The 17,048-nt window shown below is 41.3% G+C and overlaps 1 protein-coding gene and 1 long non-coding RNA gene across 16 annotated transcripts in view; one reads left to right on the top strand and one right to left on the bottom strand.

The window, feature by feature from the left end:
- GNE (glucosamine (UDP-N-acetyl)-2-epimerase/N-acetylmannosamine kinase) overlaps positions 1 to 17,048 on the top strand; it is a 60,573-nt gene that overhangs the window by 31,422 nt on the left and 12,103 nt on the right. For 2 of the 15 annotated variants that reach the window (XM_086866871.1, XM_086866872.1), the window contains 5 exons: positions 9,914 to 10,122; positions 12,411 to 12,862; positions 13,852 to 14,004; positions 14,434 to 14,646; positions 14,888 to 14,975. In XM_086866871.1, the coding sequence (XP_086722997.1) occupies positions 9,959 to 10,122; positions 12,411 to 12,862; positions 13,852 to 14,004; positions 14,434 to 14,646; positions 14,888 to 14,975 (1,070 nt within the window). In that variant the 5' untranslated portion in view covers positions 9,914 to 9,958. Of the gene's footprint in view, positions 1 to 5,855; positions 5,935 to 6,127; positions 6,448 to 6,483; positions 6,583 to 7,236; positions 7,358 to 8,161; positions 8,336 to 9,448; positions 9,577 to 9,913; positions 10,123 to 12,410; positions 12,863 to 13,851; positions 14,005 to 14,433; positions 14,647 to 14,887; positions 14,976 to 17,048 lie in introns of those variants that run through there. The other 13 variants (XM_086866863.1, XM_086866866.1, XM_086866864.1 and 10 more) reach the window with 13 other exon arrangements.
- LOC147648340 (uncharacterized) lies at positions 2,097 to 5,778 on the bottom strand. Its single transcript, XR_015280056.1, has 2 exons — positions 5,623 to 5,778; positions 2,097 to 2,235 (listed from the first exon to the last, which is right to left on the bottom strand). It is a non-coding gene; the product is annotated as an uncharacterized LOC147648340 (long non-coding RNA).

Raw genomic sequence — 17,048 nt, 5'->3', positions numbered from 1 at the left:
AAGACATCAAAACTCGGGGTAGGATTCCCAAGTGGCACCTCTGGGTGCACAACTTGATTAGTTGGAAGTGGAGTCTCTTGATACATATTTTGTCTGTGTGTATCCATAGGTAAAACAATGCAATAGCTATAGGTGTTTTTGGTTGAATCACAGTAGGAATACTGAATGCAAGAGCTGAAATTATTAGCTCTTGTTTGCAGTCTGCTGAAACAACAGCTGGAAGGAAAGTCTAAAAATTCTGTTGCTGTGCTTGTATATAATTAAAGTCTTGTCTTTGTCAAGAAATGCCAGTAATTTCTGTGGGGATACCTTCGTAACAGAAGTCTTTTAAAAGGCATATTTATTTTGAAGTTGCCAACTCAAACCTTGCCCCTGGGGGTAGTAGGGTGGAGCCACCTGAGGGATGGGTGGCAGGGCATAAATAACATCTGATTTGGGTTCCTTACAGGTAAAGCCGAGGTAACTAAATTTTTTGGCAACTGGGGTGCCACTACTTGTTTCATTGTGTGGTGGCCTGTGCTGCCTTTTGAGTTTAACAGCAAGGGATTACCACTGATGTCAAAACGAGGATGACAATTCTTCACATAAGGTTTCCCTTTCTGACATCGAGGGTGAACAGTAGATGGCTTAGCTTTTGGTGCCAGTACAGGACAATTCCTTTTTCCTGTGACCAGGCTTTCCACAGTTAAAACAAAGCTCTTTGGCTTTTGTACCAAATTGCACGGTCACAAGAGCTTTCAAAACCTTTTCTAGCTTATCTCCCAGCTTTTCTCCCAGTAAGTCTTGGGATTTTAGAATCTGTTCCCCAAGAGCGTTAGCTTGTACCCTGGCAAGGTGCTGTGGGGGGCTAAATTTGCTGCAAGCTGAAAGCATTTGAGGAACAGTTGGGGGCTGCTCAGGCAAAGCTAAAATAACTTTCTTGCATTCCTCATTTGCATTAGTAAAAGCAAGGCTTTTAAGGATATAAGGGTGAGCCTGTTCATCAGGGCATTGCCTTTTGACAGCATGTGTTAGTCGCTCTGAAAAAGCACCATAGGCCTCAGTTTCACCTTGCATTATTGTAGAGTAAGCATTTGTGTGACTACCTGCCGGTTCAACAGTGAGCAAGGCTTTTCTTGCAGCGTTTTTTGTATCTCTGAGCACAGGCCTAGGCAGGAAAACTGCCTGATCCTCCGGCCTGTCATTTGGGGCATCACCATGTTAATTGAGCAATGGTTAATAGAGCATAAGGACCACCCACATAAGCTTCTATTACTCTATTGAGAAGCTTTCTCCACTTTAAGTCCCATAAGATGTACTGCGAATTAGATAAAATCATAGAAGCCACGTTGCGGCAATCTGCTGGAACCAGCTTGTAAGAATTAAAAATACTTTTCACCACATTATTAAAATATGGAGAAGTCAGCCCGCTATCTTTTATTGCTTGTCTGAGTTCTTTGATATCATAATGTGTTTGTATTGAGGATTTTGATTGTTTTTACCATACCTCACCGGCCTGGCTAGAAGCTGACCATTTAAAGAGTCAAAATCATTATCCTGTCTGAAATTTCATCTAATATCAGACCGGTCAGTTAAGGGTATTGAATTAGTTTTCAGATTGGTCCCTGCAGGGTCCCCAGTTCTTGCCAGTCTCTGGGTTGGACTGCAAAGATTCAGGATTCCGTGTTAAATTTGTGTGACCAGAGTCGGGCAAAGCCAGCCCATCACCCGAGCAGTTTCCAGTGCCAGGCGTTTGTCCAGCGGCCGCGGGCGGGCTCCTCGCTTCCTCTGAGCCGCGGACAGCGGCAGGCACGGCCCGTGCTGGGCGTGCTGGCTGTGCCTGGGCTCTCCGTGCAGCCTGGGGCTCTGGACCGAGCTGCCGGACCTGCCCCTGCCCTGTGCCGTAACAAGAACCGGCCGGCACCGCTCCAGCGCCAGAACAAGTTGGGAAAGGTACCACCAACAATGACTTCTCCCCCCGCGTCTGAGGCGCTGTAACAGACGGATTAAAAGCGGGGAGGCAGGGACCCCGGGCTGGGATGGAAGAAACATTCCCAGAGGAGGTGGGGGGGTTCGCAGGGGATGGAAGGGGCTGCAACTAGCTCTAAGTTCTCTACTTTTTCTTTTCTGAGGCTTATTTTCACGGCTTCTGAAAGTTTTCTTACCTTTATTGTTTCGCACACTTGGGTATGTTGAACCAGTGGATGTCAACAAATCAGCAGCAATCATTCCAGCAGGACTGAACTAGGAGTGGATCTTCAGAAGAAACACACAAGACTTAACAGCATTGATTACAAGTGAAAACAGACCCTTTTAAAGAATGTAACTGATGACACAAGCAGAGTTAGTAACATGATGACAACAAAAAGTGGGTCAGTTCCACTATTTTTAGATAAATAGTGGAACTGTTTATCTAAAAACTCCTTTTTTAGATAGAGGGAGTGGGAAAGGAAAGTTTTGTGGTTTGGTGGGTTTTTTAGCTGAAATTAAGACAAAGGCTCAAGACATTTAGTGAACTGGGAAAAAAAAACCCCAGTTTTCCAGTACACTTTCCAGTGCTTTGCATGGACTTCAGATGGATATTATCTTGGCCCACACACACACTCCTGATCAAAGAATTCTCTAGAACAGAGGTTACTTTTTATGCCATGCATCTATCACATTCTACAACTCTAGCTAATTACAATAAACTTTACTCACATTTTATAGGGTACGTACAAATGCCATTATTTTGTAACACACCAGACACCAGAATATGACATCTTTCCAATAAGGAAAAAAGGAACTGTAATCTATTATAGAACATTGGAAACTCTAAAAAAAATGTATGCAATGTTTTTTATCTAATTCATAATTCTGTCAGTGAGATTCACAACTGTCTTGTTACCTGAGTTTATGAAGCACCTAATTTTAACACTGACTCATGGAATTATTTAGATTGGAAAAGAACCTTAAGGTCATCAAGTCCAACCATTAATACAGCACTGCCAAGTCCAACATTAAATCATGTCCCTGAGTGCCACATCTGTGTGCCTTTTAAATAATTCTAGGGATGGCGACTCCAGTACTTCCTTGGGCAGCTGCTTATAAAGCTAGATAACCCTTTCAGTGAATAACTATTTTTGAATATCCAAGAATAAACCTCCACTGGAACACCTTGAGGCCACTTCCTCTTTTCTATCACTTGTTACTTGGGAGAAGAAACTGATCCCCACCTTGCTATAATCTCACTTTAGGTACATATAGAGAATGATAAGGTCCCTCAACTGCTTGTCATAAGACAGCTCCCTGCACCAGCTTCATTGATTTCCTTTGACAGTATCTTTCCAGAGACAAAGAACAAATTTTCATACAGTTATGGGTTTCCTCTCTCTTAGCTGGGAATTCTGTGTCTTACAGTCTTAGCTACATGTAGATGCCCGTTTTGTGTTAGCGTAAGACGCTGAGCAAAGATGTAAGAGATCTGTATTGTGATGAGAAAAGAATAAATCCCCAAATTTCCCTCTATGGCACTGTCTTATCCCTGATCTCTTCCCCGTCTATGAAACATCAGATATGAAATGTGATGTGCTGCCTACAATTGCTATTAACTGCACAGCTCACCTGGTAGTTTTAACTGGGAAGAATAAACGGGAGAATACAGGAAGTTGAAACTTGTTAGGCTTTCCCTAACAAGGGAAGTTTACATTAATTACATTATTATTACAATTACATTATTATTATTAATTACATTAATTATTACATATAAACAAGTTTATATTCTCCTTATATCATGTAGTTCATGATACTTGGTCTCTTCCTACAAGGGATATTTGTAATGGAGTGCATTCACAGTAGCGACTGTGCCAGAATCTTTCACAGGTTATCTGTTTGTTGTGTCAGAAAGACCTGCTTTTCTGAAAGCCCTGATTTTTAAAATTTAAGTTGCTTTCAGGTGTTTCAGGCTAGACAGTACAGAATTGATATGGACAGCTGCTTTTGAAAACCTTACGGGAAGTTTTTGCCACCTTGATCTCAGTATGTGAGACATATGTTGAAAAGTCATAATTCTCTGCTTTCAGAGGGAATAAGCAACACAGTGCTTAGCACCAGTGCGGAAGATCAGAATGCTACTGATTCTGTCTGTCCACACTGTCCATCTTCTGGTCACAGTCATGCACAGATCATCCCAGTTGAGCACCCTTTCACACCTCTTACAGGATGGGTTTCCTACAAATCCAAACCAGCTGCAAACCAAGAACTGATCTTGGTTCTTCTCTTCAGATCTTAAGCAACATGACCTCTCCCGAAAGAAGTAAGCTCCTCATCTCAAACATTTCCCAGCACTTTGACACTAATGTCCATTTAGTCTTTGCAGAGCCTTTAGTATTTCTGCAGAGCTTTCTGACGAGGGAAGTGCCAATGAATTATCTAGGTACTGAGACCCTACTCCTCTAATGAATGCCTTCACAGCCACAGGGCTTGTCAAGGACAGGAAGCCCTCTTCACAGTGTCATTGGAGATTTTGAGCAGAAAGGCATAAAACCAATTGGAGCAGGCAGATTATGGGCTGAGGCTTCTCCTCCCATCTCATCTCTCTTCAAAGCATTTTTCTCTCTGCTGGAAAGCCTTGAGGCAGGGCTCACTCAATAACAAGAAAAGTTTAATCTTATTCATGTAATATGTGAGGTCTGTGAGAAATAACCAAAAGGAGCATAAACTTTCTTGTTTCTTCTGCACCTTTTACTGCAACATACTGAAATACCATTAGAACATTTACAGAAAAATCACATCAAGAGATGCACTGATGCTGTTGTAAGACTAAATAACTCTCAATGTAGATGCTTCTAGCTGTGTTAGTACTAGTATAAACCAGAGTCTGTCCATATGTTCACACTTCCATACACTCATGCTCAAATATGATTCAGGCTCTTCAGCATTTTGTTTCAGTGAAACTAACCATAGATATGCTGGTAATCTTATCATAACCTGAAAGCATTTACAGGAGACAATTCACATTTATTTGACATTTCCAGAATGTACATGGGTTTTTAAGCAATGTGCATAAAGGAAATTTAGTGATGCAGAGAACAATGAAAATAATTTAAATTGGACATGAATTGAACCTAAGGTGCCTTCCAGTTGCTATTACTACATACAGTCAGTATTGCAAGCAAAAGTGCCTGGTAATTTCAGAAGTGGGTGTGCTGCGATATTCTCAATACACTAAGTCTTTGAGGAGCTATGATTCATTGAACCACAGCTGTCTGAGGACTTTCTGAACGTCAGCATAGGATAAGATCCTTTCTAAATCTCTTGGGAAACAGTCAAATCAGCACTTTAAATTCCCACAGGCGAGTCTTAAAGGGTTTAAAACTTAAAGCTACTGGCAGGTGCCCTGGCTGGAGGGCTGCAGTTCCTCAGAGCCTGCAACTGCCTTATTCTTCCATACACCCCTGTAGGCTGTGCTTGTCCTAACTGTGCATCTCCTACAGCACATAGCCGTAGTTCCCTGATGGCCCTCACTTTGAAACCTCTTAATATGATGGCAGTAGCCACTGGAGCTGTGAGACCATCCAGCAGTTTTAACTAGATTGCTCAGATGTGTGTATATATATATATATATATATATATATATATGCAGACAAGAAGAGACTGTCTCACCTCAAGGATATGGTTCCTCTTTAGGAAGAATTTCTTCACAGAAGGGGTGATTAGACATTGGAATGGGCTGCCAATGCAATGGACTCACCGTCCCTGGAGGTGTTTAAGGAAAGACTGGATGTGGCACTCAGTGCCGTGGTCTGGTTGATACGGTAGCGTTGGGTCCTAAGCTGCCCCCGTGGCCGGCGGGGCGGCTGCGGGGCGCGGCGAGGGGCTGCGCCTCCTCCGCGCTCATTTCCTGCCAGGGCGGGGCTTGCTGCCGGCGGATGCGAGCGGTCCGGCGCCGCCGCCGCGGTCCTGGCGCAGGGCAAGGTGAATGCGAGGAGGCCGCCGGAGCCTGGGCCCAGGCCGGGCCGGGCGCGCCGCAGACGTGCGGGGAGGCGGCAGCGGCGGGAGCTCCGCGGGGGAGGCGGGAGCTCCGCGGGGGAGGCGGGAGCTCCGCCTCCGCGGGGGCCGGGGCGCGTCCCCGCGAAATGCGGGAATTCAGAGCCCCGGAGATGCCGGCGCGGTTTCCCGGGGAAAGCGGGGATAAGAGCCCGCAGGGCAGTGTCGAGAAGAACAGGGAGAGCGGCGGGCCGCAGTCGTGGCTTTTGCCGGCGTCTGGGGGGTGCGGAAGGGAGGGGAGTACCAGGGCAGACCCTCCACTTGGGCATGGCCTGAAATGTCAGAGCGGTTTAGGCTGGATATTAGAAAAAGGCACTTCAGCCAGAGGGTGGCTGGAACGGGCTCTCTAGAGAAGTGGTCACAGCACCAGCCTGACAGGGTTGAGGAAGCATCTGGACAATGCTCTCGGCCACATGGGTGCTTGGGGTGTCCTCTGCAGCAGTAAGCGTTAGACTCGATGTCTTGTGGGTCCCTTCCAGTTCAGCATTGGAATCGTCATATCCTGTGATTCCTGGTGTACCAATATTCTGGAGAAACACAGGGGGTGATCCTCCACCAGGAAGAGGCCTGGTGAAGGTATCAGCCGCTTTCGTGGGGGAACGGTGGGGAGCATGTTTTGCCCTAACACATGTGCAGGGCAATGGACACTTTTCCACCCTCACTGAAGTGTCTGAGGTGTCTGAAGGACTTGGTTTGGTGCTTGGTCATCTGCACTGGGCTCTAGGAAGAAGCCCCAGTTGTGTTTGCACACAGGCGATGTAGAACCGGTGGGTGGAGATGGGTGGTGGGAACACACATACTGGTACAGGGTGTCGCAAGAGTTCAGGGCAGAGTATCCTGCGTGCCATGCAGCAAAGCAAGTGTGAAAATGAAATTGCCCTCAATACATGGGCATATACAGAGTGTAGAGACTGGGAATATGCCAGGGTCTTTGACTATTTTAACCCAGTGTTCCAGAGGTGTGAATGTAGAATACAGAATGTACGGGTGGTGTCATTTTTCTGTGAAATGATGTAGAGGGGTGTCTCATGCTCTGGGGGCTGCTAACAGAAATATTAGCTGCTTGGCTGCTGTTAAGTCTGGCCCAGAATTTCCCAGTTGTAAAAAGTCCTCGCATCTGTAATAATGTAAAAGGTTTAGGATGGGATATAGAAGAGCAGTAGATGAAGATAAACTATTTCAAGTAGTCATTAATGGAAGACTGTTCTATTTCTTCTCCTTTCTGCTAAGGATAGTCCCTGCAAAGTGGAAGAGGTAGACCTTGGAACAGGAGGATTCCCCAACTAGCGAGTTCCATGTAGCTCAATCTCAGCATATTATCAAACATCTAGAAACTAGGAGGCAAGTGTTGGTGATTAGTTATTTCAAGTAATTTTGGTTAACAGTTCTGAAAAGAGATGATTTGCCTGCAGAAGCTGATAATAAATTAACAAACACAGTCATAACAAAATTTTGTAGCTAGGGCATCACAGTTCTGCTTGAAGGAATTTGCTGTTAGTGGCTGAAAGGACTTGGCCATTACTTGTTGACAGTGAATACTGTCTGAAAATACAGAATTATTTTTGCATTTAGGCACAGAAAAGGTCAGAGTCAGGATAGAATAATGTCTGTTATTAAACTAACAACAATACATTATGTGTTTCTTTAGGAAACATCCAAGTTATCCTAGAAAACAATAAACCACTTTAATTAGTGGCAAATTTCCACATGCAGTTGATACTTACATTGCATTGTAACCTACGTTATGCTAGGGTAAATATTTTGGCTCTTCAGAGAAGCAGGTGTTTAAAATTGACAGCAATAGAAAACCTGTCTGCACCAAGGCCAGTGCATGGCTCACTTGGCAGCTTTTTGAATCTAGTGTGTTACAGAGTTTCAAGGCAGTATTGGGAATAATTCTGCTTTGAAATGTAATTTGAACAGAAGTTGAAATGCACAAATACCAGGAATTGCTTTTGATTCTAGTCAATTCAGACAGATTTGAAGTGTCTCCACATCTACCTTTAAAATTATTTCAAGAGACCATTATTACAGCCAAATACCAACTGTAATTAAATGTGATCTTCTTGGCTGGAAAGATGTGTGGGGCTAGTGATTCACTTCTGTTGGATCTGTAGTTATGGTGAAAAATGAGCTTTTATTTTTTCTCTTACAGACCTACCGTTTTAGATGGTATGTTCTGTGTCTTGGTGGAAGGTTTTTAGAATTTTAGACAATGCTTGAAGAAAAAAGGAGGACAGAAAACTATTATGCTTCTTAAAAGCCTGCTTTTCATAAATGAAAAGAATCTGCTTTGTCAGAGGGGTCATGATGCTCTTAGCTCAGACAGGTAACTTGGAGTTAACAGACTTCAGATAAGTTTGCTTTGTTACTTCCTTATTTTGCAGTTTTTTACTTTGTCTTCTTGTTTTATATAATATAGAATATGTATGCAGCAGTGGCCAGCTTGAGTTTTGTGAGAGGCTTGCCTCTAGTTACACTAATACTGTTCATGCAATTTCAAAGACAGGCTTATAGGTGTGTCAGAAGTGGCATTCATATTGTGCTAATTAATGGTGAGTCACATTGATCACCATTTTATTTGAATTAATGTCTGGTTTTACATAAATAATGACAGGATGTCCTGCTCAGAACCACCTCCAAAGAGAAGTTGTTTTAGAAATGAGGAAAAGCAGTAGGTCTGTTAGATCTGAATCTGGCTAATGTCACTGCCAGTCATAGTTTTGTAGAGCCATAACAGATTGCAAGTGGACTAGAGACACCACTTTACCTTTGACAGATTGGGATAGATTCTTGATCATCCTAATTTTGCTATTACACCAAAGCATTGTTTTGTCTTGTTTGATGAAACTTATACTAATGTCTTTAAAATAGGGTAATCTTGAAAAGTTGCTGAATTTTGTAAGTTTCATGAGAGTGTGACACAGTGAAGTCACTGTGGCCTTTCTTTTAGAACTTTACTGAAAAAATTTGAATGCAATCTAAAAGGAGCATAGAATTGCTCTTGTTAATATTATCATGTACTGTCTAATTGTAATATAATGTCAGTAGAGAGATTGATACTGCTTTGAGGCAAGGATAAGCAAGCCTTGTGCATTAATCCAGAAAAAGTTCAGTCTGCACAATGGAGCAAAAATCTGACATAACATTAGATTTATACCAAAAAGATGCTACTTATTTAAACTCTTGCTAACACCTGAGTAATTTATGTTTGGGAGGACAGGAAATTTGGGTTATTTTTGGGTTTTTAATGCTATATCCTTTTTTAATAGTTTTATTTAATCTAATACTGTATTATTGATTTTTTTTAATGTACTTTGGCCTACAAAAGGGTATGTAAGGCTTTGGAAGTAAATGTTTGACTTGTTTTACCTCACAAAAATTTGTTTTCATGGACATACATAAACTGTCTCAATCAAAAACTTTCTCTTTTTGTTTACAGAGTCTATCAGTGGATGCATCTCAGCAATTTGTTCCATTCTGTAATTGGGAATGAGATCTTCTACTTTCATTTACTAAAGCAGAATAATTTTTCTACTTGTACAGAAGTTTCCATCAGAGCAGGGAGAGGTCTTTTTACTGTTTAGTTACAGTTGAACTTCATAGTACTTAAATATTGCTTATACAGAATTTTTATATCGTATCTGTAGAAATAGAATATTAAAATTGAGCTTTAACTAGAAAAAAAATATATATATATATATATATTTGTGTTCTAAATTTTGGAAATGGAACTTATTTGTTCTGTTACATACTATGTGTCCATTATCAGTGGAGTAGTTACTGTGTACCCACAGTTTGGGCTGCACTTCTGTATACTGTTTATGCAGTGCACACCATTTGCCATAAGTGAATTGCTGTACTGTTATTAATGACACACTTTTTTTTTTCCTCTCTATTATGTCAGGAGGTGTACTTCAAGAATCTTTCAAAACAGAAACAAAAGGAAGTCATGGAGAAGAATGGAAACAACCACAAACTTCGTGTTTGTGTTGCTACTTGCAACCGTGCTGATTATTCAAAATTAGCTCCCATTATGTTTGGTATTAAGGCAGAACCACAGTTTTTTGAGCTTGATGTCGTAGTGCTTGGTTCCCACCTGATTGATGATTATGGGTAAGGTGAATTTTTTATCTACCAATATGTTTCTGAGGTGTTAGCAATGATAATGTATGCGAACATCAGGTTAAAAGATGTCTTGGCATCATGAGTGTACACAACGAAGTTTGACTTTTTTTTCCAGAATTTTATTTTGCAGCTCCTTATGAGAATGTATATTTCTGGTATTCTTTTGTGCCAGTCTTGTAATTCTAGAAAGTTTTGTGCAAATGTTGTAATTGAGACCCTAAAGAGGATCACAGACTTTTTGAAGTGAGAAACTTCATTTTTCCCTGAAACCTGGTGATTGTCAAATGGAAATGTGCTACAGTTTTTTAATTTTCATGGAGAAAAGAGCCTTCTCAGTCATTTTAAATTGCAACTCTTGGGCTTTACATTTATTAGAGAAAGTACTTACATATTGCATATCCCAGGAAAACACTGTTGTGCTTACTTCCAGTGTTGTGGAGGCAGGAAGCTGTGGTTGTATGTTTCTGACAGAATGAATAACAAAATGATAGATATATGGTTATCTGTGGTGTATGGGTAGGTGGGAGAGAACAGAATCGCTGTCCTTTACTCTCCATAAGTAAGTATTCAGATTGCCTGCCCAGGAGGATGAGAAGTCTTGGTCCAAATCCCTTCCCTTGGAATTACTTCCCTCATCCCAGGTGGATATTCTTCTGGTTGCTGGGGAAAGGTTAAAGGAGAAGTATGGATAGCCTTCCTGGGACTGTGGTTGATTTTCCTCAGGCTGCGTTTACCAGATTGGACCCAGGAAGTGAAATAGATATGAAAACTCATATTTGGAAGACAAAAATCAGACTTTAGCTTAGGTCTGCAGTACATCAGCATTGTTGAAATTTTAGAAATGTATAAGCATTATCTTCCAGTAGAGATACTTTTTGGACTTTCCAGTGAGAAATTTCGCCATTTTATAAACTAGGACAGGAGGAAGTTACATTATCTCAAAGTACTAAGACAGGATGTTCCACTGGTGACTGTTCTCTTTCTGCACATTATAGCGCCCTGTTCCTTGTTCTGTATTGGGTGTTGTTTCCATCCAGTAACATAGCAAGGTGAATTCAACATCACAAAACTAACCTGATTCAAAACAAAACCAGACAAGAACAAAAAAAAAAAGGTTTAACTTCTTAACAGGTTAGTATGTTGAATTGCACCCTGTCTGATTGGAGAAATAAAGTAACCACATTTCATTTGCTAAAAAGGAGAAACATGGCCCTGATTTCTCTGTATCACATAACCTTTTGCTGTCTGCAAGACTGGTGCAAAGTAATACAAAATACTACTTTTCCAGTTCCAAGGTGGTTTTAACGCTTGTCTCTGTATTGTGAATTATTTGTAATGCACAGAGCAAACAGTAGAGATTTTGATCTGGCAAATATTTTTGCTGTTAATTACTTTGAGGTAAGTATTCTAAAACCCAGGTACTCCTTGGGGTTTTTTCAGCACCCCTTAATCTGCGTCCTAGAAAATGATTTGGTCCTCGGAACATACATGTTCTAGTGATGTGAGTGGGGTAATATAAGTAGCAGAAGTCAGATGACACTGATACTGTAAAGTGTCTTTTATTGAAATGCTTGGAGGATTGTAAAAGCAACGAAACCACCAGAAATGCAGTCTTGTTTGTCCCTAGATCTGCACCTTTCAAAAGGCAAAGAATACAGAAACAATGAGAAGAAAGTTTACTGAGATAAATGTAATAATCAGGAAAATGATAAGTCTGTGCAGAATATTTGTAGATGGAGTTGGAAACATAGTGAAGTTTATGCTATATAAATGCAAGCCCCTTTACTCCATAAAATAAAAAGGATTTGCATTAAAAAAAAATGCAGAATCTGATATGATATATGCTACCTGCAAGATGTTTTCTTTAAACATACAGCTTTGCATCACATCTGTTGTATTTATACATTTGTCCACAGAAACGTCAATAAACATACCCTTTCTGACAGGAAATCATGCCATGTCTGCTCTCCGAAAGGCTCTGCAGACACATGAACAAGGAGTTTGATTTCTGAGGATTTCCAGAATATGTTCAGCACAGTTCCTCCTTAAAGGTGTCTAGAGAAACTGGATATTTGGAACATAGGAAGGATCTTCACATGGATGAGAATATTCTGTTAAAGTCTTAAAAGCTACCTTCCTCAGTGAAGAAGATGTGAAAAGCAGGTCTTTTTACAAACCCCAGTACAGCTGTTGTAATTCATGTTTATTTTGTGAAGCAATATTGCTGTAAAATCAAGTTGTATTTACTCTCATAACCTTTTCTCTCTGACCTTCAGTAATACCTATCGTATGATCGAACAAGATGACTTTGATATTCATACAAGATTGCACACCATTGTGAGAGGGGAGGATGAAGCAGCTATGGTGGAGTCAGTGGGCCTTGCATTAGTCAAGCTACCCGATGTCCTCAACCGCCTGAAACCTGACATAATGATAGTTCACGGGGACAGATTCGATGCTTTGGCCCTGGCGACGTCTGCAGCCCTGATGAACATTCGCATTCTTCACATTGAAGGTGGGGAAGTCAGTGGGACCATCGATGACTCCATCAGACATGCCATAACCAAACTGGCCCATTACCACGTGTGCTGCACGAGGAGTGCAGAGCAGCACTTGATAGCCATGTGTGAAGACCACGACCGCATCCTTTTAGCAGGCTGTCCCTCATATGACAAGCTGCTCTCTGCCAAAAACAAGGACTACATGAGTATTATTAGCATGTGGCTAGGTAAGTGGGCCACTTTTTATGTTTTTCTCTCATACTTTTCAACACTAGATGAACTCAGTAAGTAGGTTATCAGTCAAAAAGTAATATATTTTTTAATAGTACTTTCTACATTTGCTTTCATTCTGTTTTCTGCCACGTACAGCTGAAAGGCTTCAAATGCATTTTACTGAACACTTCTGGACCTTCTGCTGAGTCAAAAATAACTCCTTAAATGGGTAATTTCTCTGAGCTGAACAATCTAAAAGCAGAACAGTCTTACATGAGCAGTTACTTTGGTGTATTAAGAGTTTTGCTTAAATAGGGTCAAAGCAGTTCAGCCCTAATATAAGAAAATCAAACAGAATTTCTGTTATGAACCTTTTTTTGAGGAATGCACTGCAACAGGACAAAAGGCTTTTGGTGTTTCATACTCATTGACTTAAAAATAATTCCTGTAAACAGTGGGGTTTTATGTTTGCTTTTTGTCTTTGACAAAGAAGTCTCCTGTTCAGCTACCATATGTGGTTGGAAGCTGGAGTCTTTTTCGATTAGTATATTTTGCAGATAAATATTTATCAAATATACTGAGACAAGTATGACTGACGATTTCAAAGCACTGGAAATTAAGTCTTTGCTTGAGAATGGACAACTGACACAAAATCTGAGTGGCTTCAGGGATTATTCTGGATTATAGTGGTGTGAAAACAGTCTCTTAATCCTGGTGTAGTCTTGGAAAGCTTCAGAAGTAGGCTTGCAAGTTAACAGTTTGTTGACATTTAGGTAGTGGTCTCTAAAGTTATGACACATGCTTAGAGAGGCAAATAACAAGCTAGGCTATCCTGTAACTCCCTTGTTCTTTATTCTAGCACTGATTCCTATATGTTAGAGATATTCCATTCAGTGCTTTGACTTTTCAGGCTTTCACATCTGTAGTTCCAAAAGTATGTCCATCCTTCCTCTTGCTATTCTATGCCAATAAAAAAAACTTTTCTTGCCCTCTATTTGGACAGGTGAAGATGTCAAAACCAGAGATTATATAGTTGCTCTGCAACATCCTGTAACCACAGATATTAAACATTCCATAAAGATGTTTGAACTGACACTAGACGCACTCATCTCCTTCAACAAGAGAACACTTGTTCTGTTCCCTAATGTGGATGCAGGTGAGTAGAATACCTTCATGACAAAGTGACACATAAGAGATTATCTTCAAAAAGAGTGCTTGTATCCCAAGTTCTCCAGCCAGGTGGAAATAGCTAGATGGTGCCAGCCTCATGGGTGCAGCTGTTGCAGCTCCATATTCACATTGCTGGAGGACATTTCAGCTTTTCAGCGTGGGCAGGAAAATGAGGAGAAACCATGTGACATGTAGGAGTAGTATTAGTGTCTCTTAAATTAACTTAGAACTACAAAGATCATTTTGCAGTAAATTCTTGTATCAAACTTTGGCAAATGTGCTGAGCTATGTGATTTACAGTGTAAGGATAAAAAGAGAACAAAACCTTATTCAGAGCTAGCAACTCAGTGAATGGCTGGATGCTACATTCTTAAAGTAGAATTTAAATAATTTCTTTTACTTTGGTTTTCTGTAGGAAGCAAAGAGATGGTTCGTGTGATGAGGAAGAAGGGCATTGAACATCATCCCAATTTTCGGGCAGTAAAGCATGTGCCATTTGACCAGTTCATTCAGCTAGTTGCTCATGCTGGTTGCATGATTGGTAACAGCAGTTGTGGTGTCAGAGAGGTGGGAGCATTTGGTACACCTGTCATCAACCTGGGGACACGCCAGACAGGAAGAGAAACAGGTACATGTTTGCTTAACTCTTCAGTATTTTGTAATTCAGGATATTGCATCAGAGGTCTCACCATTGCTTTAGTGGAAGCAAGGGGAGGGCCATAACTGATAAGAGTGATGTCAATCTGATGGGCATCTTTCCCTCACAGAAGAAATAAAAACAAGTGTTTTTTTTCATTTCTAAAGCAGCTCACACTCTAATGCAATTTGAGGATCTGATCTGTCCTAATATGTTAATTTTTGTTGTCTAGGTGAAAATGTTCTTCATGTTCGTGATGCTGATACACAGGATAAGATTCTTCATGCTCTACAGCTGCAGTTTGGGAAGCAATATCCATGGTGAGTACATTCATCTTAATTCATTGGAGGAGATGTTAAAGCAGTAGAGTAAAAGGCATTTAGTCCTAAGGTATTTCATCATATTTCATTGAAGCGCTTTTAATGCACTAATCTGAGGTTACAAATGACTTTTCATTTCAGAACCACATGATATCTGGTATGCAATAGTATTTATAGAGCAAAATGTTACTAGCAATGTTTCAATACAAGTCATTTAACATCCAACAGAAAGTCAAGAAGCCAAAATTCATGTTAACATAGATCTGTGTGATTAAGAGAGCTTGTTCTTTGGGATCAGGAGGGCATCCTGTCTGTACTCTGACTTGTGCCTGAAGGACACTTTCTCTTGTGGTTAGAAATAACACTGAGAGCCAAAAAATGGGCAGGATCACAAAGACTACAAAGCTGTGGTGAAGCACATGAAAAACATCACTGCCCAAGTCACCTCCTCATGTATCCTATCAGAGAAACTGGGAATAGCCAGAGGCAGACAGATTGTGCAGATCAGTGTCTGGGTTTGTGGCTTTTGCTATCAAGAAGGTTTTGGCTTTTGTAACAGTGGTTTATGTTTTTATGATTTTTAGCCTGTTATGGGGGAAGGGGATCCCCCTGGCTAAAAGCATCGCTTCCTCTGACTTCAGGACCAGTGCATCCCTATGATCCAGAAATCAGGCAGAGAGGGCTGGACACCTAAATAGATGAGATTCTAGTAAAACTCAAACAGAAGAAAGAAATTTATGGGATGTGAAAAAAAGGGACAGAGGACTAATGGAACACTATCACAATATGCAGGGATGTGCGAAGGAAGACCAAAGCCCACTCGGAATTCAGTCTGGCTAGGGTTATCAAGGACAACAAAAGGACTTCTGCAAGTTCATCAGCAGCAACAGGAAGAATAGGGTAGATGTGTGGCTGCTGCTGGATCATATGGGTGTCCTGGTGATGAAAGACACAGAGAAGGTAGACTTATGAATGCCTTCTCTGTTCCAGTCTTTACTGCTGAGAACAGCCCTCAGGAATCCCACACATCAGAGGTAACAGAAAAAGGCCAGAGAATGGAAGACTTGTTTGTAGAGGGTTGTAGAGGGTTAGGTTAGCTACACAGATTAAACACCCATAAATCTACAGGCCTGATGAGATGCACCCATGTGTGCTGAGGGAGCTGGCAGATGTTGCTAAGCCAGTCTCCATTATCTTAGAAAAATCACAGAGTGGGGAAGATGCCTAATAAATGGAGGAAAGCCAATGATACTCCCATCTTCAAAAAGGGTTACAGAGAAGGTCTGGCAGGAGATGTGGTTGGGGGTGCCATTTGGGATACAGTGATCATGAAATAATAGAATTCTCAATAATTGGTGAAACAAGGAGGGCCACCAACAAAACTTCTAGACTGGACTTCTGGAGGGCAGACTTTTGCCTGTTCAAGAATCTGATTCAGAAAGATCCTTGGGAAGCAGCCCTTACAAACAAAGGGGTCCAGGAAGGATGGATGTACTTCAAGAAAGTAATCTTGAAGGCATAGGAGCAGGCTGTCCCTGTGTGCCAAAAGATGAGCCATTGGTCTTGATTGAAAAAGAACTTGTGAAGGAACTAAGGGAGAAAAAGAGGACGTATCATCTTTGGAAAGAGGAGCAGGTAACTCAGGAAATGTTTAAGGATGTGGCTAGGTCACGTAGGAGAAAGCCTAGGGAGGCAAGAGCCCAATAAAAACTCAATCTGGCCACTTCTGTGAAGAATAATAAAAAAATATTTTTATAAATACATTACTGACAAAAGGAGGGGCAAGGATAATATCCATTCATTATTGGATGGGGGAGGGAATTTAGTAACTAAAGTTGAGGAAAAGGCAGAGATACTTAATACCTTTGCCTCAATTTTCATCGGTAAGACAACTGTCCTGGGCTGGTAGATGGTGTCAGGGAGCAGAATGGTCCCCCTGTTATTGAGGAGGAGGCAGAGAACTGCTGTGTCACTGGAATGGTCATAAATCCATGAGACCAGATGGGATCCATCCCAGGGTGATGAGGGAGCTGGCAGATGAGCTTGTGAAGCTGTTCTCCATCATTTACCAGC

This window comes from Cyanistes caeruleus, chromosome Z (genome assembly GCF_971803275.1).
Source record: "Cyanistes caeruleus chromosome Z, bCyaCae1.hap1.1, whole genome shotgun sequence".
NCBI lineage: Eukaryota > Metazoa > Chordata > Aves > Passeriformes > Paridae > Cyanistes > Cyanistes caeruleus.
The sequence above is the reverse complement of the archived record's forward strand: the minus strand, read 5'-3'. Positions and strand labels throughout refer to the sequence as shown.